This window comes from Dipodomys ordii, unplaced genomic scaffold (assembly GCF_000151885.1).
Source record: "Dipodomys ordii isolate 6190 unplaced genomic scaffold, Dord_2.0 Scaffold183, whole genome shotgun sequence".
Classification (NCBI taxonomy): Eukaryota; Metazoa; Chordata; class Mammalia; order Rodentia; family Heteromyidae; genus Dipodomys; species Dipodomys ordii.
The window spans coordinates 679956-703556 of NW_012267399.1; the positions used below are offsets into that span (position 1 = coordinate 679956).

Consider the following 23601-nt stretch of genomic DNA (forward strand, 5'->3'; position numbering starts at 1 on the left):
AAGTGGCTCCAAAGTGAGCGGGTCCCTCGGGCGGGAGGAGGGGGCTGACGAAGACCCCGGAGTGCTGCACTAAGCCAGGCCAGGGCAGTGCCCCCTTCCCCCCGCACATGGGGGAAGCCCCTCCCCTGGGGTCACTGGAGCCATGCTGTCCCGCAAGGGAATCATCCCCGAGGAGTATGTGCTGACCAGACTGGCAGAGGACCCCGCGGAGCCCAGGTACCGGGCCCGGGAGCGGAGGGCCCGCTTTGTATCCAAGAAAGGCAACTGCAACGTGGCCCACAAAAACATCCGGGAGCAGGGCCGCTTCCTGCAGGACGTGTTCACGACGCTGGTGGACCTCAAGTGGCCCCACACGCTGCTCATCTTCACCATGTCCTTCCTGTGCAGCTGGCTCCTCTTCGCCATGGTCTGGTGGCTCATCGCCTTCGCCCACGGTGACCTGGCCCCCGGCGAAGGCGCCGCGGTGCCCTGCGTCACCAGCATCCACTCTTTCTCATCCGCCTTCCTCTTCTCCATCGAGGTCCAGGTAACCATTGGTTTTGGCGGGCGCATGGTGACTGAGGAGTGCCCCGTGGCCATCCTGATCCTCATCGTGCAGAACATCGTGGGGCTCATGATCAACGCCATCATGCTGGGCTGCATCTTCATGAAGACCGCGCAGGCGCACCGCCGCGCCGAGACCCTCATCTTCAGCAAGCACGCGGTCATCACCCTGCGCCACGGCCGCCTCTGCTTCATGCTGCGAGTGGGGGACCTCCGGAAGAGCATGATCATCAGCGCCACCATCCACATGCAGGTGGTCCGCAAGACCACGAGCCCCGAGGGCGAGGTGGTGCCCCTTCACCAAGTGGACATCCCCATGGAGAACGGGGTGGGCGGCAACAGCATCTTCCTGGTCGCCCCGCTCATCATCTACCACGTCATTGACTCCAATAGCCCGCTCTACGACCTGGCACCTAGCGACCTGCACCACCACCAGGACCTCGAGATCATCGTCATCCTGGAAGGCGTGGTAGAAACCACAGGCATCACCACCCAGGCCCGCACCTCCTACTTAGCTGACGAGATCCTATGGGGGCAGCGCTTTGTCCCCATTGTGGCCGAGGAGGACGGCCGCTATTCCGTGGACTATTCCAAGTTTGGCAACACCATTAAAGTGCCCACGCCTCTCTGCACAGCTCGCCAGCTTGATGAGGACCGCAGCCTGCTAGATGCCCTGACTCTCGCTTCGACCCGTGGACCTCTGCGCAAGCGCAGTGTGGCTGTGGCCAAGACCAAACCCAAGTTTAGCATCTCTCCAGATTCCCTATCCTGAAAGAGACATGGTCCCTCAGGCCCAGCACATGTGTATGTGTGCGCAGAGGCAGTGTGATATGGTATGTAGAGCGATCTGGTGTGGGTCCCTTAGCCACTGTAAAAGCCTGCTGTGAGGTTGGATCCTCCTCAACTCAGCCTCTATGCTGCTTGTGTGCCCGGGGTGTGACAAGGCACTTGTCATTACCCTATTTCTGGCCTCAGCAGCCTGTACTGGGTTATTTTTGTCCCTGCTCCTCCCATTCCCAGCTCAGGACTAGCTTACCCCTCTCTCCCTGCCCAAGGCTGAGGAGGCTGTAAGAGGCGCTGGGCCCTTACAGCTGGTTCTCCAACCAGTCCTGCCCTCCGTGACCAGCCTGCTACAAGTAGGTGGCTGGGGGGAAACAGTACTTAGGTTTAGAGGTCTACTAGCCTGTTTCTATGGTTCCAAGAAATACCTGTCCCTGAAGTAGTGATGGGCCTAGAGGGGTGAACCTGGCCAGCCCGGGAGGGCCGCATGGAGAGAGCACCTTCCAGCTGCAGCACTGCACGTGGGGAGCCTTCTCCATGAGCAGGGACAGGCCAGGTTGGTAGGGTTCCCTCCAAAGCACAGATTCTAGCCAGGGAGGAGTAGGAAGCAAGGAGGGCCACGGTGAGGCCTTGCTGATCCCTGCGCAGGCGTAGAGAACAGGAGATAGACCAGGGCCGCAGCCCTTCACTCCCTCCACCAATCTTCCACAGAGAGGGTGCACAGGCCAGGGCAACTGCTCCTTCCTATACTGTCTCCATCCTGGGAGGCTGGGATGTGCTGAGAAAACTGGTATAACAAGCAGAGAGACTGAGACCAGTCTTGTGCTGCTATACACAATAAGCCTCAAGCTGAAGTTTCCCTCAGACTCCCCACCAGGAACTGCTATTGCCCAAAGGGTGATGGGGGGGGGCGTGTCTTGGGGCTGTTGGAGAAGGTGTTGGAAAGTTCAGGATGGTAGGGTTGAGGGGGCCCTGGGTTCTGTCTGGACTTCCAGAGCAATATTGTATCTATGTCCTTGCCCAGAATTCTGCTTCCCATTGTCAATAAAGCCTCCCCTCCAGGACCTGAAATCGGGGCTGTTCTTGCCGGGGAAGCAGTAAGTGTGCTGGTGGAATGGGAGGGCAGGGCTAGCGTCTGCCATCCCACATTCAAAAGGTACCATGCCCTAGCAGAAAGGCCAGGGGAGGGACCTGGAGCTGGACCATCTTCCACTAGCTCAGGGAGCATTTGCCCCTCCACCCAGGAGACCCCACACTACCAGCCTGTCTGGCCATCTCAACCTTTGGACATTCGCCATGCTTTAGAGCCCTGGACCCTGCTTTCCTCCCAGGAATCTGCTGGGAGGCTGAGATACCCAGGGAGAGGGGTAGGGGTATCAGACATTAATGGGGAGGGCTGAATTCTGGCTCTTCAGCCAGCTGTCTTGGGTTCAAATGCTGACTTTAGCTATATAAGTGTGCTCAAGTGATTTAACTTCTTTGTGTCTCAGTTCCCTCATCTATGCTAATTGTCCCTACCTCATAGAATTGTTGTGGGAACAGATAGAAGCACATGTAAAATGCGGAGTGCCTGGTCTATAATAAGTGCTCAATAAATGTTGAAATCTATTAACCCAGACCAGTGGTACTCCTTGAAGCCTTCCCTCCTCTACACTAAGAACATTCTCTTTTCCTGGGCTTATGCATCTGTTTCCCCACCCCATGGCTCTTTCAGGTTTGGAACTGTGTCTGACTCGGCACTTTGCACTGAGTAGGTGTTGAGTGAATGAATGAATGAATGACGGATGGATGTGCTATGGATGGGTAGACGACTAGATGGATGGATGGCATACGGAACTACAAGCCATGCCTACTGCTGCAGTGAGGCCTAGAGGTGGGATTTGGGTCTGAACAGTAAGATTCTGCCCCAGGCTGATCTGGAGATGTGCTTGAGGGGACCAGTAAGTCGGTGTTGCTGCTAAGCTGCCCTCTCCCCCACACCTTCCTTGCACAGCTGAACTACTACTAGAGTTCTGGGGGGCCTGAATCCTGGCCTGTCAGCCACACTGTTCCTAAACCTAAGGGAGAATCTAGAGTCACTAATAATAAGCTCCTGAGTGACGATATCCTTGGCCTCCCTTCCATAATAACTTTCCTCCTCCTTAGGTGACTGGTGAGCGCCTGAAGCCAGTAAAATTAGGACTTAGTGCCACCTGCTGGCCAAAGAGAGAATGTACTTGATCCCAGAAATGGACTGCAGGAATATACCCCACCTTACTGGGTAGAGGCATTAAGGGCAAGACTATGCCCTCCTTGCTCAAGAGAAAAAGTGTGACTCAAGAAAACCAAAACCATGGCCACACACCAGTGTCTTATGCTTGTAATCTTAGCTACTCAGGAGGCTGAGATCCGAACAGCATGGTTCAAAGCCAGTCCAGACAGAAAACCATCAGAAAACCAGAAGTGGAGCTGTGGCTCAAAGTGATAGGGTGCGAGCCTTGAGCACAAAAGCTTGGGGACAGCACCCAGTCCCTGAGTTCAAGCCCCAAGAAGAAGGAAGGAAGGAAGGAAGGCAAGCAGAAAGCCAAAACGTTCCCTGACATTCCATATTCAAAACTGCCAGCAGGCTCAGTTGTGTTGTGACAGCCTAAACTATATCGAAATCAGCCATGCAATCAGGGACCTCACTGGTACTTTCTCTGACCCGTGTGCATGGTTACATCCTCTCCTTTATTTTTTTTCTTTTTTTCTTTTTTTGTCAGTTGTGGGGCCTGAACTCTGGGCCTGGGCACTTTCCCTCAGCTCTTCAGCTCAAGGCAAGCACTCTACCACTTCCGGCTTTTTCTGCTGATGTGGTGCTGAGGAATCAAACCCAGGGCCTCATGCCTGCAAAGCAAGCACTCTACCACTGAGCACCTTCCCAGCCCGCATCTGATTTCTATAGACCCACTCTCTCCTCAGAGATTGCATCCTTCTAGCTCTTCCCTTCGCCATAGCTTTGGCTAACACATTTACCTGCTGAGAACATTCCTAAGAGTTGCTGTCACTAGAGTGACAAGCCTTTCAGGTCTCCCAGGCCCAGGTAAAAGATATATGTAGATGACTTTGGGGAGCAAAAGACAAATTCTCCACATCAAGGTCATACTGTCCCCAGACTGAGTCAGGTCTGCAGTACTACAGATCTAGTCTAGCTTGAAAGGAAAGAAACAGTGGGACTAGATGCTAAAACAGGTAGAAAGTAGATTATGTCACACTAGAGTCCAGATTACTAACAGCCTCTCTACTAGGTCCTCTTGTGTCTGAGTCATTCAGTCTCCTCATGGTATTCTAGTTCTATTGTAATCTATCTTCCCATTCTAGTTCTATGCTGGGAAAGCTAGCTCTGACGTAATGTTAAGGGGGGACTGGCTAGACCAGCAAATCTAGACCCTAGAGTATTAACTCTTTCCAGCCTTTTCCTTGACTTTGTCTCCTTTTTTGGCCCTGATGCTACTAAGTAAAGCATGAAATACAAAGTACATATCCACATCAGCTTTGGCCCTCCTCTGTGAGGAGCAACGTGTACAGATATATGTACAGCAGGACCAGCACCACCCAGCAGTGTTCTTCAGCTCCTACGCTCAACTTCATCCTTTGATGTCGTCCCATAACCTACCTATCATGAATGAATCTCATTTTTTGCAACACAAACATGTTCCAAATTCCTCTATCAGCACTCCAGCTGAAACAAACCAGACATTAGGTAGTCCTGTCTTTGTTTATTCTATTTCATTTGATCAATCCCACTTTTTCATAATGGCATTATTTGTGGGGAAGAGAAGTAACCCAGAGAGGAGAAAATGTAATACAGTCTACGAAATATTTTGGCTCCTTTTAGTTTAATTTCCTGCTACTGTTTTCCTGGAAGTATCTTCCCCCAAGGAAGGCAGTTTAAACAGTGTGTTCTCAGGTGGGTTGTTCGAGTCCTTAGGGAAAGTCTTCCAGTCACTTATTCTGTGAGACACTGTGTGGTCTCTATTGTGTCTCCATGCAGAAACCACCACTGTCCATCTTGAAGAAGCCACAAATGCATCATGGATGTACCATGTCCCTCCTATTACTCTTCTGTATAATTATTCAGTCTCTCTTGTGTCACTTTGGGTCTTCTTAGAAGCAGCTTCCAGATGGGAGTCCGAAGTGGAAGACAGTTATTTTGTACAAAAGTCAATGCAAAATGTATCAGAGAGCTTAATGGAACTACTAAAGGAAAATACAGGGAAGACACTTGGAACATTCATGTAGGAAATCAGTCATTAAACTCATTAAAAATATATTAAAAGCCAAGCACCCGTGGCTCATGCCTGTAATCCTAGCTACTCAGGAGGCTGAGGTCTGAGGATTGCAATTGGACAGCACCCAGGTCCTGAGTTCAAGCCCCAGGATTATCACACACATGTACGCGCACGCACGCACACACACACACACACACACACACACACACACACACACACACACCCATTATGTTCAAAGAGAGGGGAAGAGGAGATTAGAAAAAGAAGTAGAGGGAGTCAGTATGCTCAAAGCACATTATAACTACATATGCACATACTACAGTGAATCCTCTTATACAGTTAATATACACCAATAAATAAAAGAAGTACAGTACTTTTTAAAAAGATAAGTCCAGTGCAATAGACACATGAGAGTCAGTAAGAGGGGAATTCCTTCCAGTTGCAAGGCAGGCTCACTGTGAAGAGAGGAGGAAAGTGGAAGAATTGAATAGGAAGAACCTAATTCCATTTAAATCCTGCTGTGCTCTGTCATTGGCCGTGCCTGAGTAGGAGAGCAGGGATTGGCTCACATACTTGAGAGATGCTTTAGAATAGAGGTGTTGGGAACCATGTCAGCTAAATGAGTGAGCAGTGCTCACAGAAAGCTGTAGCAGCATATCCCCATTCCTAACACAGTCCTCTTGGTCAAAATTTACCTTCCCAGGGAGCTGTGTCTGTTTTTTGCTGTGTAACAAACAACAACCAACCCTAAAACAGTGCACTAAAGCTTTAGTACAAATGACTACTGGATCCAGGCTAGTCATAAAGACTTTGGCTCCTTTTCTTTCTTTCTTCCTTTCTCTTTCCTTTTTCCTTCCTTCTTTCCTCCTCCTTCTTCTTCTTCCTCCTCCTCCTCCTCGCCCACCTCTTCCTCCTTCTTCTTTTTGGTCTCAGAAAGGCAAAATTAACTTGTGCAAAAGAGTATACCAGCAAGTATCAAGAACTTGAACGAGATTTAGGTTAAGCTCCTGTTTTTGTCTCTTCTTTGGTGAAAAGGATTTTAGTGCTTCCAATTTGTCTCCAAGGACTTTAGTGTTTCCAATTTGGCTCCTTGTAAATATTGCCAGAAGTCTGTTACCACAGCACCTGGATACAACAATAAATATGACAGCAGTCACAAGTCACAAGAAATATTTGAACACCACTTTATATCCAGTTTCCTAACTGGCTTACTTTTCACCAGAAGAATAAGTTTCATATATCAGCTGGCTAATGTTAGATAGTCAACTGACTATTCCATTAATGTATTCACAATCAAAAGTACTAGGTCTTACAGATATTTCACTTTGACAAGTACATAAATAATTGAGGGCAATTTTATTGTGTAGAGCCATTTTAACTCACACATTTACCAGGCATGTATTCTTACTGCTGAGTTGAGCCTCCAGCCTTCAACATACTTACAATGGTTTCCTGGGCCTCTAAAGTTTGCACTGTTGTTTTGTTTACTCTTAGGTCATAATTGAGGATTTAACTTGGAAACATCTAGTGAAGATTAAGAACTCTTGGTCAAAAATAGAATTTTCTCATGTAGAGATGTATAATTATCCTATATGGTATTAAAAAATATGAGCAGCCACGTGCTGATGGCTCACGCCTGTAATCCTAGCTACTCAGGAGGCTGAGAGCTGAGGATTGCTGTTCAAAACCAGCCCAGGCAGGATAGTGTGAAACTCTTATCTCCAGTAAAACAAGAAAACCATAAAAGGTGCTGTGGCTCAAGTGGTAGAGCACTTGCCTTGAGCTGAAGAGCTCAAGGACAGTCCCCAGGCCGAGAGTTCAGGCCACAAAAGGCAAAAAGCCACAACCAACAACAAAAAAAGAGCAAAGCCAGGCACCAGTGACTCATGCATGTAAAACTAACTACTCAGGCGACTGAGATCTGAGGATTGCGGTTCAGTCACCCTTGGCAGAAAGATCTGTGAGATTAATCAAACTTAAAAAAGCTAGAAGTGGAGCTGTAGCCCAAGTGGTAAAGCACTAGCCTTGCCCACCAAAGTTTGGATAATGCCCAGGCTGATTTCAAACCCCATGACTAGTAAGAGGGGGGAAATTAGGGGAAGAAACTCCCCCCCTTTCTCCACTGTGTGTATGGGGGGTGTTTAATCTATGAGACAGTAATGCAGACCACACACAGTCCAAAGCACTGGCCTGTACTAGTAAAGACAGACTCAATTCACAGTGATTTTTGGATAACGTGGACAGACAGAGAGAGATTTACAACACATCTCCCAGAGTCACAAAGCATCACATGGCAATCAAATGAAGAAGTTCTTCCCCAATATAACATCAGGAAAAAAAACCCCACACACCACACTACAACATCTCCTAACATCAGCCATCAGACCTCTCCCACAGCATCTGTTGACTACAATCATGAATTCTTAAAGCCAAATTCAAGACAAAGGGATATTTGTTTCAAAACTCCTTACCTTTTTCAACAAGAGGTAATTGATACAATTAAGCAAGTAAGGATAAAAAGGAACCATAAGTACTTCAAGGAAAGTATCTTCACAGATTCTGGAGAAAAATAGAAGAATATTGAGAAAATCAACGAGAGCCAAAGAGCCCGCACAGATGCTGCTAGTATCTGTTGGTGTGTGCCATGTACCTCTACATTGCCATCCTTATCACACACATCAGAGCATCCCACCACATGTCAGAGTACTTACCACATGTTACAAATACAAAGCAGGGCCAGATGTGATGCCACACATCTGCACTCCCAGGAGGTAGAGGCAGAAAAATCATGGATTTCAGGCCATGCTGGGCTATATAGTAAAAACTTGTCTCAAAACCAAGAGGGAAGTCTCTCCCTTTGAGCACCCAAAAAGCTTGACTATTTGCCTGCTTGTCATCTCTTTGTCTGCTTGCTTGTTTACTCAATAAAACTCTGCCAAGTTTTCTTATCATTAAAGCAAATGCTCAAAGGAGAGAATTACAGTACAATATATACAACATATATATATAACATATATATCATATATATATATATATATATATATCATATACATTCAAGATTCCACATCATTATATCGTTGATACCATACTACCCAAACACCTCACAGGGAATAATCAAAGCAAATTACAATTTCATGCTTCCCATGTTCTCACACTTTATCCATACATATTCCCCTCAACCATTACTTTCAAGAACAGTTCCCTTTCCCCCTTAAGAGCATCCAAGGATCCACCTGGCACATCCAGACAATATCTCTCAAGGACCCTACCTTTCTGATTCCTCTCAGCCCAAGAAGATGCATTTGATCAAATCGATCATTCCCACCAAAGACCAGAGCTGTGATGAAGGCAATCAGGATGTGAACTCAACAAATATCACCCCACCACCAAGAGGGATTCTACAGTGAGTTGTGTCATCCAAAGGATTCAGTGTAGTTACAGAAAGCCCGGGGTATCTGTCAGCAGGACCAGCCTACAATAGCCTCCTCATCTTGAGCCAGTAAATAGGATTGCTGATGTGGCCTCTACAAGCCAATCGTGGTTGACAGACCTGAAGCCTGATTAGAAGGGGTACTGACAGGACTAGTCCCTGGCCCTGACAAACTATCCTCAGGAAGCATGACCAAGATCCTGTCCCTAATCCTTTAGCAATTGACCAGCTTTCTACTCCCAGCCACATGGAGCATCCAGAACCCTGAGGCTACTAGGAGCTGACAAATAGCCCTGTTTCCACCTGACCACTGCTATCACCTTCTCCACCTTCCAGACCATCTGCTTGACATAGTGCCCAAGCCTGGGCTTTGGGCTCAGGGAAATGGGCTGAGTCAGAACTCAACTTGTTCCTTCTGAGTCACATTTTCTGTTTGGGTTTTTTTTTTCCATTAACCCCTAGCAAAACCCCCAGACTTCCTGGGAACCAAAGTTTTAAGTTATATACCCTAAAGGTGACCCATGGGGGAAGTGTGCAAGAAGATACTTACCTGTCCCATTCAGTGTGATGTTGTACCTCTGGGGGGTATCCAAGGAGATGTGCCATACCACACACTGGTAGGTAGTCCCAGAGTTTTCCCCAGAGGACTTTATGTTCAAGCTGCTGGTAATGTTAAATGTACCATCTTCATTCTTGAGAAGGGGACTCCTGGTGATGTCCTTAGTGACCTCTTGAAACTGGAGAACCTCTGGGAGCCTTTTCTCCCATGTTATATTAGTGTTGGGAGGGTAGAACCCATTTGCCTCACATACAAGATATTTTTCTTCATTATTATTCACTGTGTGCGTCTCTTCGAACAATTTGCTGTGTGGCAAAGCTGTCATGGAAGAGAAGGTACATAATTAGGACCAGGACCAACACACAGTTCCCCTCCCTCAACCTTACCCTCACTGACTTCTATGATACCTGTACCCCTCTGTATTACTCTTATCATGGCCAAGCAAGACAGAAAACATCAGATATCCACTTTTTTTTAAGATGGAGTCTGAGACATAGATAATACTACAACCATGTCCAGCATTACTGGAGACCCATCAATTCCAGACCAGACTGGGAACTCCTTGAGGGCTGGTAGGAACTAGCTCACTATCAGCCAGATGCTTGAATGGGGTTTTACTGAGGCTAAATATTCTGAGTATGTTAGTGCCAGTGTCAGTACGATGCTGGCATAATGTCACCTCACCTTCACCATAATTTTCTTAAGCTTTACACAGTAAAGTTTCTTGAGCTAGTTTGTGTTAGACACAGAATCCAAAGAAAGCCTTGGGATATTGGTATGGTAGAGACTACTAATTCTAAGTATTTTTAACTGGACGTGATACATTTAGAGTAAAGTTACATCGCCAATTTTTACTGCAAGTGGGTAGAGCCATGTAAACATAGGGTCTAGTAGTTTTGGATATACTCAAAAGTGGAAACATCTCCTAGGAAGTATCCTTAAATAGAAACTGTGGTAGTGGTGAAAGAATAGACCAAGAGATCAATGGGACAGAACAAGAGGCCCAGAAACAGGCACACACAAATATAAGCCACTAATATTTGACAAAGAAATAAAAGCAATTCAATGTTGAAAAATGAACTTTGTGTGGGGGGGAGTTGTTGAGGAGGGACAGGATGGTAGGGGAAAACCAAAGGAGGAGGCAACAATGCTGGATAAGAAATGTACTCATTACCTTGCTCATGTAACTGTAACCCCTCTGTACAGTATTTTCACAATAAAAAACTTATTAAGAAAAAGAAGTAAAACCAATTCAATAGAAAAAGTCTTAAAAAAAAACAAATGATGCTAGAATTATTGGACATCTATCCATACGAAATAAACACACAAAAAATTTAGACAGAGACATTATACCTCATAAAAATTAACTCAGAATGAATCACAGACCTAAATGGAGCAATAAAATATCTAGAAGGTAACATAGAAAAAAATCTAGATGGCTGTGAATTTAGTCATGTGTTTTAAAATATAATGCCGGAGCTGGGACATAGCTCAGTGGTAGACTTTGTCTTGCATGCATGAAACCCTAGGTTTGATCCCAGCCACACCAAAAAGGAGAAAAAAAGAAAGAAAAAGAATTAAGTACAGTGGTGCCAAAGCATAAATTATAAAATAAAACTTGATAAGTTGATTAAGAACTTGATTAAGAACTTCTTAAAGCCACTAAATAGTCATCAGGGAGATTAAAAAATTTAAAACTTGGGGCTGGGAAGGTAACTCAGTGGTAGAGTGATTGCCTTGCATGCATGAGGCTCTGAGTTCGATTCCTCAGCACCACATAAGCAAAAAAAGCCTGAAGTGGCACTGTGGCTCAAGTGGTAGAGCGCTCACCTTGAGCTGAAGAGCTAAGGGACAGCGCCCAGGCCCAGAGTTCAAAGCTCAGGAAAGACAAAAAAATACTGTATCTAACACATAAAAAGAACTTTTAAAAGCCAGTAATAGCTGGGAGTGGTGGTGCATGCCTATAATTCCTGCTAACTGAAAGATTCCCTAGGGCTCAGTGAAAGCCCCATTGGATCTGAGCAAAAATATTAATAGAATAGTATCAGATTATACCCAACACATATTGCCCAAACTGCAAAATAAATACTTAGAGTTCTTGTTGATACAAATAAATGAGCTAATATATCAATAAAGAAAGACATCTCCCATGCAGAGATAAATTAATATCCAATGAAGTATGTCCAGCATCCTTTTATAATAAAAATTCTAAAGAAGCCAAGAATAAAAAGGGCATATCTGAACTTAATAAAGGCTATATATGACAAACTTATAGCCAACATTCCCTCTAAATTCATTTAGAAACAAGATAATGGTATCCACTTTCTCTATTTAATATGGTGCTAAAATTCCTAGACAGAACAATAAGGCAGAAGAAAGAAATAAAAGAGATTCAAGTAGGGAAAGAAGATGTCAAATTTTCCCTATTTGCAGATGGTATTTTCCTATATTTAACACACCCCACAGACTCCACCAAAAAACTTCTATATCTAAAAAACACTTTTAGAACCATAGCAGGATACAAAGGCAACACTCAAAAATCAGTTATTTTTCAGTACACCAACAATAAACAGGCTGAGAAAGAAACAATCCAATTCACAGTAGTCTCAAACACAATAAAATATCTAGGTATTAACTTAATCAAGAAGTGAAAAACTTCTACAATGAAAACTATAACATCCTGAAGAGAGAAATTGAAGAAGACACCAGAAGACAGAAAGACCTCCCAGGCTCATGGATCAGCAGAATCAGCATTATGAAAATAACTATCATACTGCCAAAAGAGTCAAAGTAATACCTACCCACGTCATTCTTCACAGAAATTGAAAACTCAATCCAAAAATTCATATGGAAGCATAAAAAACTCCCAACTAGCAAAAGCAATTGAGTAAAAACAGCAACACTGGAAATATCACAGTACAAACTTTAAATTATACTATAAAGACATAGTAATAAAAACAGGTTGGTATTGGCACAAAAAATATGCAACTATCCTATCTCAAAGGAGATAATTCCTTACATTCTAAGTGTGGGCTGCAAAGAGTACCATCCTTTCAAAGACTACCATATGGATATAGCAAAAATGTAAACTGGAAAAAGTAATTTCACAGTGAAGAGACTAGACAAACTCAATTTCACTTAGGGCTTAAGGTCAACACCAATGTCACAAATTACAGGGGTTGGGGGGGTAGCTCAGAAGAGCACTTGCCTGGCAAGTGCAAGGGCCTGGGTTCTATCCTCGGCTCTGAAAAACAAAAAGAAAGAAGACAGAAGGAAGAAGAAGAAGGAAGAGGAAGAAGAAGACGAAGGAGGAGGCAGAGGAGGAAGAGGAGGAGGAGGAGGAAGGAAAGAAGGGGAGGAGGAATAAGAAGGAAGGGAGAAGGAGAAGGAAGAAGGAAGGAAGGAAAGAAGGAAAGGAAGGAAGAAAGGAAGGAGAAGAAGCTAAAAAGACCCAAAATGGAGAAAAAAGGCAACAAATTATGCCATTTCATGGGATATGATGAAAACTACTTCACCTCTGTGATCATCCTCCAAAAATCAAAGCCCCAATCTAGCAAGAAAAACAGTATGGATACCCAAATAGAGTGGGATCCTACCACATACTGAGCCAATACTGCTCAAAGCTGTCAAGAATATCAAAACAAGGAAAACATGAGAAATTTATCATAGCCAAGAAGCTAGGGAGACATAACAAAAGTAAAGTGATATTCCAGATGGGATCCCCAAACAGAAAAGTGTGTGTGTGTGTGTGTGTGTGTGTGTGTGTGTGTGTGTGTAAAAATAAGAAAATTTGAATACAGGCCCTAGTAATAATTAATCAATATAAATACCATATTAATGATAGGGGAAATCGTATCAGGAGTGGGAAATAATTAAGTTAAAATGAGGCCATCAGTGTGGAGCCTAATTTATTATAACTAGTGGGCTTATACAAATAAAGGAAGCAGGACACAGATACATTCAGAGAAGAAAGACTATGAGAAGTACTTAGGAGCTGACAGCCTAAGGAGGGAAGCTTCAGAAGATATCCTGCTGACACTTTGGTCTTGGACTTTTAGTCTTCAGGATTGTGAGAAAATAGACATATTAGTTAAGCCAATCAGTTAGCAATATCTTGTTATGGCATCCCTAGAAAATAATATATTCACTAAATACATCCCTACTTTATAACAGAATAAAGAAGAACTCAATAAAAGAAATGTTGGAATGGGATGTGGTGGGCACACCTATAATCCCAACACTCAGGTAGCTGAGTCAGCAGGATCATGAGTTTGAGGTCACCCTGGACTATATAGTAAGACTTGTCTCCCCCCAAAATGTATTTGAGAGCTGTTATAAGCCTACCCTGGGAACCTCCCTAGCATAGAAGAGGCACTTAGTGGGACATTTTCATACATTATCTTGGGAAAGTTCTGATCCAAAGATATTCCACAGTTGGCCCAATCATTCAGTGTGGAAATAGCAAAGCTGGAATCGAATTCTGATCTATGAAGCCAGATCCCAGCTCTTCTCTCCCTTGCCAGCTTCTTTTATTTCTTCATTGAAGACCCAGTGTCCATACAACAGGACAGTTATTTAACCACTATGGCTATTACTTCTTTTTTTGTTGTTTTTGTTTTTGTCGGCCATGGGGCCTGAACTCTGGGACTGGGCACTGTCCCTCAGCTTGTCAGCACAGGGCTAGCACCCTACCACTTGAGCCACAGTACTTCCTGCTTTTTCTGCTTATGTGGTACTGAGGAATTGAACCCAGGGCCTCATGCATGCAAGGCAAGCACTCTACCACTGAGCCACCTTCCCAGCCCCGGCTATTACTTCTTAAATATCTGCAACAGACTGAGCATGATGCTAAGCTTTTCACCTGCATTTTTCATAGACTCTTCCCTATTTAGGTAGATATTGTTTTGGGTAAATGAGAGGGGCACTGAAATTCAGTTATTGAGAACTCACTTAAGGCTATTTGTTTATAAAAACCCACATCTAGACTCAGACTCTAAACCCTGTACTGTACTTGACCCATCTGCAGCGCCACACCAAGCTCCAGCACCATGGGAACTACAGGGCATTGCCCTTAGGTACCTACCCACAACTTTTACCAAGATGGTGCCTTCTGCCTTCTGAGGGGTAACTGTCACCTCACATCGGTATTCTCCCTCATCTCTCAACTGGACCACAGGCAACTGTAGTGAGGCGTCACCCTTCTTCAGCCCTGTTGGAGACACCATGGCTCCGGGTCTAGATGATTTTAGATTATCTCCATGAAACTCAAACACCATGCTCTCTGATTTAGATGTCTGACTCGAATAAAACCACCTGATACCCATCATTGTGGTGTCCAGGGATAGAGAGCCAGGGATTATGCAGGCTATGGTAACGTTGTTATTCAGGAACACCGTCTGTGTCTTCCCTGCCATCTGCACTTCCAGGGAACCTGTGGCAACAAGAGACATCAGTTATGAGATCCTTGGTTCTCTCATACACTAGCAAGTAATCAACATTTCTTGGAGTGGGCAGAGAAGGGCCTAATACAAAAGCTTTCTTATTAACCCACATGAGATCTTTTTCTTTCTTTTTCAAGCTTGTTTTGACTGCTGTAGGTTCCATGTAATGCCATGTACATTTAAGAACCACCTTGTGGATTTCTATAAAGACGTCAACTGAGGTTCTGATCAGAATTGCACTGAATCTGAAGATCAATTTGGGTAATATCTTAAAAATGCTAAGTTTTCAGGCTGGGAAAGTGGCTCAGTGGTAGAGTGCTAGCCTTGCGTATGAGGCCCTGGGTTTGATTCCTCAGCACCACATACACAAAAAAGTTTGGCTGGGAGTGGCACTGTGGTAGAGCGCTTGCCCTGAGCTGAAAAACTGGGGGACAGCTCCCAGGCCCAGAGTTTAAGCCCTGCGATCAACAAAACAAAACAAAAAATGCTAAGTTTTCAGTCCATGTATGACATGTTGCTTTTGTTTTGTTGTTGTTTTGTGTGTATGTGCCTGTCCTGGGGCTTGAATTCAGAGCACGGGTGATGTCCCTGGGCTTTTTTGCTCAAGGCTAGTCCTCAACCACTTACGCCACAGCCTCATTTCTAGCTTTTTGGTGGTCAATTGGACTTTCCTGCCTGGACTGGCTTTGAATCTCAACTTTTAGATCTCAGCCTCCTTAATAACAAGTATTACTGCCTGATGAAAGTAAGACAGGCGAAAACTAACTTTACAACTTTGGGGGGGGAGGATTGGGTGGGGGGCGGAGAGAGGCTGGGAAGGGATGGGAAGGGGAAACAAAGGAGGAGGCTACAATGCTTGATAAGAAATGTACTCATGGGCTGGGAAGGTGGCTCGGTGGTAGAGCGCTTGCCTTGCATGCCTGAGGCCCTGGGTTCAATTCCTCAGCACCACATAAGCAAAAAGGAAAAAAGCCGGAAGTGGCACTGCGGCTCAAGTAGTAAAGCACTCGCCTTGAGCTGAAGAACTGAGGGACAGCGCCCAGGCCCAGAGTTCAGGCCCCACGACCGCACCCAAAAAAAAAAAAAAAAAGAAATGTACTCATTATCTTGCCCATGTAATTGTAACACCTCTGTACAGTATTTTCACAATATAAAATAAATAAATTTTTAAAAAAGAAAGTAAGACAGGATATATTTACCATTTAAATCTTCTTAGATTTCTTCTGATAATATTTAATAGGTTTCAGAAAGTCATGGTCACTTAATAATGGTCACTTATTTCTGAGAACTGTCATTACATAATTTTATTTTTGTGAGACAATCAGGGTGCAATTGTGTGTGTGTGTGTCTGTGTGTGTGTGTCTGTGTATCTATATGACAGTGCTAGGACTTGAACACAGAACCTCAAAGTCTCATTTGGCTTTTTCAACCAAGGCTGATACGCTACCACTGAAGCTATACCTCCACTTTTGGCTTTGTGTCAGGGAATTGCAAATTAGAGTTGTACAGACTTTTCTGCCCACACTGGCTTTGAACTGCAATCCTCAAATCTCAGCCTCCTGAGTAACTAAAATTTCAGGTGTGAGCCACCAGTGCCTGTTTTTTAATGTGATTTCTTGATGAAGTAAATACAAGTCTCTTATTCATTGTTTTAAGTGCATACTAATTGCTCAAAGAGATGATACCATGCTATTTCATACATACATGTATTATATTTAAATCAGATTGACTCCCTTCTATGGTTTTCTCTTTCTCCATCCTCCCTACCCACTTCTAAATGAACAACTTTCTGTGAATATCCTAGAACTGCTTACTCATCCCCTAAGGAGCCTTTCTTCTATGGACCATTTTCTTTCAACTTCTAGTAGCTCTCTTCCGGTGTCCTCTGCACAGCCCTCAAAACCCAACCTCTTTAATCCTTCCATAGCATCCGCTACCTATTATTATGTACAATGTGTAAGATGTCCCCAGGCCATGCAGGCCCTGTGCAGACACCTCCCTACCTCTTGACCCAGTATCTGGAAACAGTCACCTCCCCCTCCTGCTAGGTCACCTCCTGGGCCACCTCATCACCTGCCTCCCAATTAATTGATCTTGGAGGGTCCAAGGCCCTGAGTTCATATCCGATCCAGTGTGGCCACACCTTTCCCCACCTGGCCACACCTCTTCCTGTCACTGGCCTAGATAAGTCCTGGCCTGAGGGTAAGGGGTCTCCCCTTTTGGGCCATGGGGAGGGGGGTAGCAGCTGTTCAGTAAATAAACTTCTTTTCCTGCCTGAATAGTGCGTTCTCTTAATTGGCTACCTAATGAAACCTACCTACTTAATATACCTTACACAATGTAATTTGTGATCTGAGAGTTGATAATAGTCATTGGGATAAAAGACCCGGGGGCCTGTGGCTTATGCCTGTACTAGCTCCTAGCTACTCAGGAGGCTGAGATCTGAGGATCATAGTTCAAAGCCAGCCCAGGCAGGAAAGACCATGAGATTATATCTCCAATTAACCAACAGAAAACCAGAAGTGGTGTTATGGCTAACCTTGAGCTGAAGAACTGAGGGACAGGTTCAAGGCCCAGAGTTCAAGCCCCATGACCAACAAGAGAGAGAGAAAGAGAGAGAGAGAGAGAGAGAGAGAGAGAGAGAGAGAGATACCTGTGTTGCTGGGCATTGATGGCTCACGCCTGTAATCCTAGCTACTCAGGAGGCTGAGATCTAAGAATCATGGTTCAAAGTGGGCAGGAAAGTCTGTGAGACTCCCATCTCCAATAAACCACTAGAAACCCAGAAGTGGCGCTGTGGCTCAAGTGGTAGAGTGCTCGCCTTGAGCTGAAGAGCACAGGGACAGTGCCTAAGCCCAGAGTTCAAGCCCCACAACTCACACACACAAAAAAAGAGTATCTGTGTTGCCAACCACCCATATGACCTCATTAGAACTTACCGAGTTATTGCCAACAAAATTGCTTTAGTTCATTTTTTTTGGGGGGGGAGGTCCGGTCATGGACCTGAACTCTGGGCCTGGACACTGTCCCTCAGCTCTTCAGCTCAAGGCTAGTGCTCTACCACTTGAGTCACAGCACCACTTCCGGCTTTTTTGTTTTTGCTTGTGTGGTGCTGAGGAATGGAACCCAGGGCCTCAGGCATGCAAGGCAAGTGCTCTACCGCTGAGCCATCTTCCCAGCCCATTGCTTTAGTTCATAAACTAAAGTTAACTTTAGTCAATAAATTCATGGCATGACACAGGATTGTAGGTCTATGATTCCAACACAGCTCATAACGTCTATCATTTTCCTTTTCAGTCCCAACTTCCAGCAGAGATGAGGAAACTTTTTTCTGACCAGGGCCACTTGGATTTTTTTTTTGGGGGGGGGGCGGCAGGCAGTGTCATAAGGCTTGAATTCAGGGCCTGGACACTGTCCCTGAGCTCCTTCTGCTCAAGGCTAGTGCACTACCACTTAGAGCCACAGCGCCACTTCTGGTCTCCTGATGGTTAATTGGAAGTAAGAGTTTCACGGACTTAACCGTCTGGGCAGACTTTGAACTTCTCTCTTCAGATTTCAGCCTCATGAGTAGCTAGGATTACAGTCATGAGCCACCGGCACCTGATTACTTGAATTTTTTTTTCCTGGTCAGTTGTGGGGCCTGAACTCTGGGCTTAGGCGCTGTCCCTCAGCTCTGCAGCTCAAGGCTAGCACTCTACCACTTGAGCCACAGCGCTGCTTCCAGCTTTTTCTGCTTATGTGGTGCTGAGGAATTGAACCCAGGGCCTCCTGCATGCAAGGCAAGCACTCTACCACTAAGCCATCTTCCCAGCCCCTGGATATATTTTTTAACATGTTTATGGGACACACAAAATTATCCTGGCAGCCCACAAGAAGCATATCTGACTGTCCCATCAGGCACCAAATGATTGCAGTAAGCCATAATTGGCAGGGGTTTCTCCACATTCAAAAGCATGATACAACAGGCATTTCCATGCAGTCAGGGCAAGGTGGCAGAAATACACAAGAGACCAGAGACTGCCTGAGGCACAAACAAGTCCCCGTTGCCCCCACTGCCAACCCCCTTCCATTCCTTTCCTCCTCACCTGTGGTGGGCCCATGCCACAGAACCAGGCCCAGCCCAACTTTCCACAGGACACACCAGCAGCACCTTGGGGTCATCAGCCCACAGATGTGTGTGCAGGTTTCTTAGACCACTCGGTCCAACAGGTGCATTTGGGTTTACAAAGCCTGGGATCCTCTGAGAAGCCCAGGAAGTCCTCTTCACTCTTCTTCCTTCAGGATGCACGAGCATCCAGGTGACTCTGTCTGTGGAGGAGCCCGGTGACCTGACTATTTGAGACCAGGAGGGCGGGGAGTGTTTAGGGGTGGCTTGCGAGTGGGGGAGGGAGACACGGAGTCCCGGGCTGCTCCAATGATGACTATGAGTCCTTAATACCCAGGTCTGTTCCATACCTCTGGGGTGACATTTTTTCCATTGGATGAAGTGACATACATAAATGAAATAGGAATGGATAAAGCTTTACTGTTTTAGATGACAACTTAGAAGGCTAGATATTGGGGGTTTTAGCCTCGGGGTATCTTGGGAACTTGGAAAAGCAAGAGCCAGGCTCTATCTGTTAAGGAGGGGACCCTAACTACCCTCTTCCCTCAAGAGCACCTCTAGCCTCTCCTTCTCTCTGGGGTGCTGTTGGGACTTGTTCTAGGTTGGTTATTCATTCCTTTGACTCTTCCTCCTTGCCATGCCCAAACCTGTCTGGTTAGCTCCAGGATTTTAGCTGCTTGGGACTCCGAGATGTAGCAACCTCAAAACAGTCAACGTCATTATTCAGCTCTCCAGACCAGCAGATTTGGGAGGCTAAAGCCCAGATTCCACCTCTGCCTCTACCTCTGCTGCCCCACCTACCCCCGCTCGGCTGTTTAGGGACTCCTGTATGGAGACGCTGTTAGCGGGAGGGGCAGGATCCACAGCTCCCACTTAGGGATGAACCCACTACCCTCAGCTGCCTGAAAACTCCTCCTCCAGGGTTGCACAGAGCGTGCACGCGCGTGCACGTGAGCACACACACACACACACACACACACACACACACACATGTTTTTCCCAGGCAAGACCATAGGAGGAAAGACACTGATTTGGGGGCATTTTAAAGAAATCCTGTGCCCTGGGAGCTTCTTGGCCTCCGCTGGGGAGGGCATTTCAGTGGCCTCTTGCTTGGGTAGATTTGGTTATAAGGGAGGTTTTTTAACGAGGCAAGGTTAGTTTCAAATACTCAATCTATTTTTTTCTTTTTTTCTTTTTTTTGCACAGAAGCTGGTAATCTAGGACCTACCTGTGAACAACTTTGTGTGATTTTTTTGTTGTTTTTTGTCGGTTGTGGGCTTGCACTCTGGGCTTGGGCGCTGTTCCTCAGCTCCTCAGCTCAAGGCGAGCACTCTACAGCTTAAGCCACAGCTCCACTTCCGGTTTTCTAATGGTTTCTTGGAGATAAGAGTCTCACGGACTTTCCTTCCCAGGCTGGCTTTGAATCAAGATCCTCAGATCTCAGCCTCCTGAGTAGTTAGGATTACAGGCGTGAGCTACTGGCATCTGGCCTCTCTGATTTTTTTTTTGTACTTGGTTTATTTGGGTTGATATGATACATTATATTTAAGTTCCTTGAACACTGTATGAATGACTGAGGCTTTGTAAATTAAGGGATGTTTGTGTGGATAAAGTTATTTGATGGGGTCAAAGAAGCAACTGGAAAAAAAATCTTAAATAAAATAAATCTTAAACCAAACACCCAAATAAATCTCCAGAAATCTTTAGCTAAGCTTTTGCTATGGTCCTTAACTGCCCTAGCCCACATGTAATCTATAACCCTTTGAAGCAAACCCTAGAATTCGGTTCATTCCGTGGTTTTCAGTTTTACCACCTCCAGGTGAATGTGAAAATTAACTTAACGGCATCATTCAGAACTATTTTAAGTGGGTGGCCTTTAACCAGGTGGACATCATGCCCCAGTACCATGCATCCCAGCTCTCTCACTGACTCTATTACACTATTTCATTTTCTCCCTCACATCCTTAACCTGTGATGTATCCAAGTATAGTGCTAGGCAAGAAGGTCACTGTAAAGGAATTGTAAAGGTGAGAAGAAAATGACAGGTTAAGTCAGAATTTATTTGATTAATGACTGCATTAATACATTATTTTTCTGGTATTGATTGTTAGGTGTTGGGTGTTAGGAACTCGGCAAACACTTGGTCATCTAGGGACTTGAAGTCCCTGCCCTGAAGGATCCTACTTAGCACCCTACTTAGTAGATGCCACAGTGGCAAGTGGGAGTATCATAATCAAGTTGTATTTAGGCCTCTTCCAAACTGGGGATTGCCAGAAGAAATAAATTGTTTAATCTAGGGTTTAAACATGGGGCACTGTTCTAGCCCTCTGGGAACTGAGACTACATACTACAGATCAGCTTGTAAGCAGCCTGAGATTTCTCCATGGTTTCAAGTTTTCTAGAGTTCATGACTACGGATTGGGGGATTTAGCTCAATAGAAGACCACTTGCCTAGCAAGCAAAAAGCCCTGAGTTTAGATCTCAGAATTGCAAAAAAATAAAACAAAAAGCAATTCCATTTCATAATTAACTGTGTAGCTTAAGTAGACACAACCAGAAGTTTATCTAGGAGCCTCAAAATGACAAGTTATTACATAGACATTGGATTTCCTAACCACAGGAAGCTGACCATAGTTTGCATCCTAGACCTTCAAACTGAGGCATGGGAATTCTGGTAGTTTGTTTCATGGTAGGTAGTAATAATTGTACTGCTCAGTGGTGATGGAAAAGGCAGTCCCCAAGGAGCAGGGTAAATGCCTCAGAGGACTATAATTAAAGACATGGACCTTGGAGTCAAGTCAAATGTCTGTCGTCATTCTGTAAAGCTTTGGGCAACTTAAGAAGTGACTTTTTTCCTCCCATGACTGTGGTTGTAAGAAGTGAGAAAAGCCTCACAGAATGCAATTAGCAAATGCCAGCACAGAACAGGCATACAACGGGTTGGTCTAAGGTCTCAGAGTCAGCTTGCTGATTAAGTCCCCACCCTGTTTACAAAAAATGTTACATTTCTATTTTCCTTGATTCTGTATCACTTTCCTCATGTGATATACAAATTCCCACCCCAGTTCAACAGTCTCGTTCTTGGAATGTCTCTCCCCCCAATTCCTGTAGCCCATGTAATACCCTCTCAGAACTGACTTTTCCCCCCCAAATTCCCATGGTCTATGTAATGTTACCCAGGTAATTGCCTCCTAAAATTCCATTTAAATTCTGCTCACACCTGTCCACTGCTGCTGCCTCCATTCCTGCTTGAAGCAGCCCAGCAGGTCCATTTCCCAATAAAGGCTTGAATCCATATCAGTCGCTCTCATTTTTTTTTATTGTCAAGGTGATGTACAGAGGAGTTACAGTTACATAAGTAAGGTAATAAGTACATTTCTTGTCAAACTTGTTACCCCTTCCCTCATTTGCTCCTACTTTCCCTCCCCCCACCTCCTACCCCCAAGTTGTACAGATCATTTCCAACATATTGTCTTGTGTGTATTGCTGTTGCATTGGTTCCCCCTTGTCTTTGTCTCACCATTCTGTTGTTCCCCTTCCCTTCCCTAATTCAAATAAACATACATACAATACCAGGATACCAAAATCAAATACAGTGACCACAGGGGATATACCATAGGGGGAAGAACATACAAAAGAAACAAAAAATCACATAGTACACTAAAAACAACAAAAACAAAGAAAAACCTTTTGTGTCCATGTCTTGGAGTTCATTTTGCTTACCGTCATATTTTATGGTCATACATACATAGATATTGAGCTATTCTGCTCATCTGCTAAGATTATCCTAGACGTATACTAATTATTGCAAATAGGGGAAACCATGGGACTTATGTTTCTTTGGGTCTGGCTTACTTCACTTATTATTTTTTTCCAAGTCTTTCCATTTCCTTACAAATGGGGAAATGTCATCCTTTCTGATGAAAGCATAAAATTTTATATATATATATAAATATATATATGCATATATATAAATAAATATATATATATAAATATATATATGCATACACCACATTTTCTTGACCCATTCATCTACTGAGGAGCATCTGGATTGGTTCCACAGCTTAGCTATAGTGAATAATGCTGTGATAAACATAGTTGTGCTGGTAGCTTTAGTATGGCCTTGTTTGATCATTTTGGTAAATGCCCAGAAGTGGGATTGCTGAGTGATAGGGGAGCTCTATGTATAGTCTTTTGTTTGTTTGTATGTTTTTTGGTCAGTTGTGGGGCTTGAATTCTGGGTCTGGGCACTGTCCCTGAGCTCTTCAGCTCAAGGCAAGTGCTCTACCACTTGAGCCACCGCGCCACTTCCAGTATTCTGGTGGTTTATTGGACTGGCTTTGAACTGTGATCCTCAGATCTTAGCCTACAGAGTAGCTAAGATTACAGGCATGAGCTACCAATGCCCAGCTATGTGTAATCTTTTGAGGAGCATCCATACTGCTTTGCAGAGTGGTTGAACAAGTTTACACTCCCACAAGTACAGTAGGTAC

The 23601-nt window shown here is 44.8% G+C and overlaps 2 protein-coding genes across 2 annotated transcripts; one reads left to right on the forward strand and one right to left on the reverse strand.

Moving 5' to 3' along the window:
- The first annotated feature begins 46 nt into the window (after nt 1–46).
- Nucleotides 47–2876, forward strand: Kcnj11 (potassium channel, inwardly rectifying subfamily J, member 11). The gene has a single exon (XM_013034129.1). The coding sequence runs from the start codon at nt 143–145 to the stop codon at nt 1313–1315; it is 1173 nt and encodes a 390-aa protein (XP_012889583.1). The 5' UTR covers nt 47–142; the 3' UTR covers nt 1316–2876.
- Nucleotides 1674–22380, reverse strand: Ncr3lg1 (natural killer cell cytotoxicity receptor 3 ligand 1). Its single transcript, XM_013034120.1, has 4 exons — nt 22329–22380; nt 14646–14993; nt 9554–9880; nt 1674–1687 (listed from the first exon to the last, which is right to left on the reverse strand). Exons 1-4 carry the CDS (start codon nt 22378–22380, stop codon nt 1674–1676), a joined length of 741 nt encoding a protein of 246 aa, XP_012889574.1.
- Nucleotides 22381–23601: the final 1221 nt, after the last annotated feature.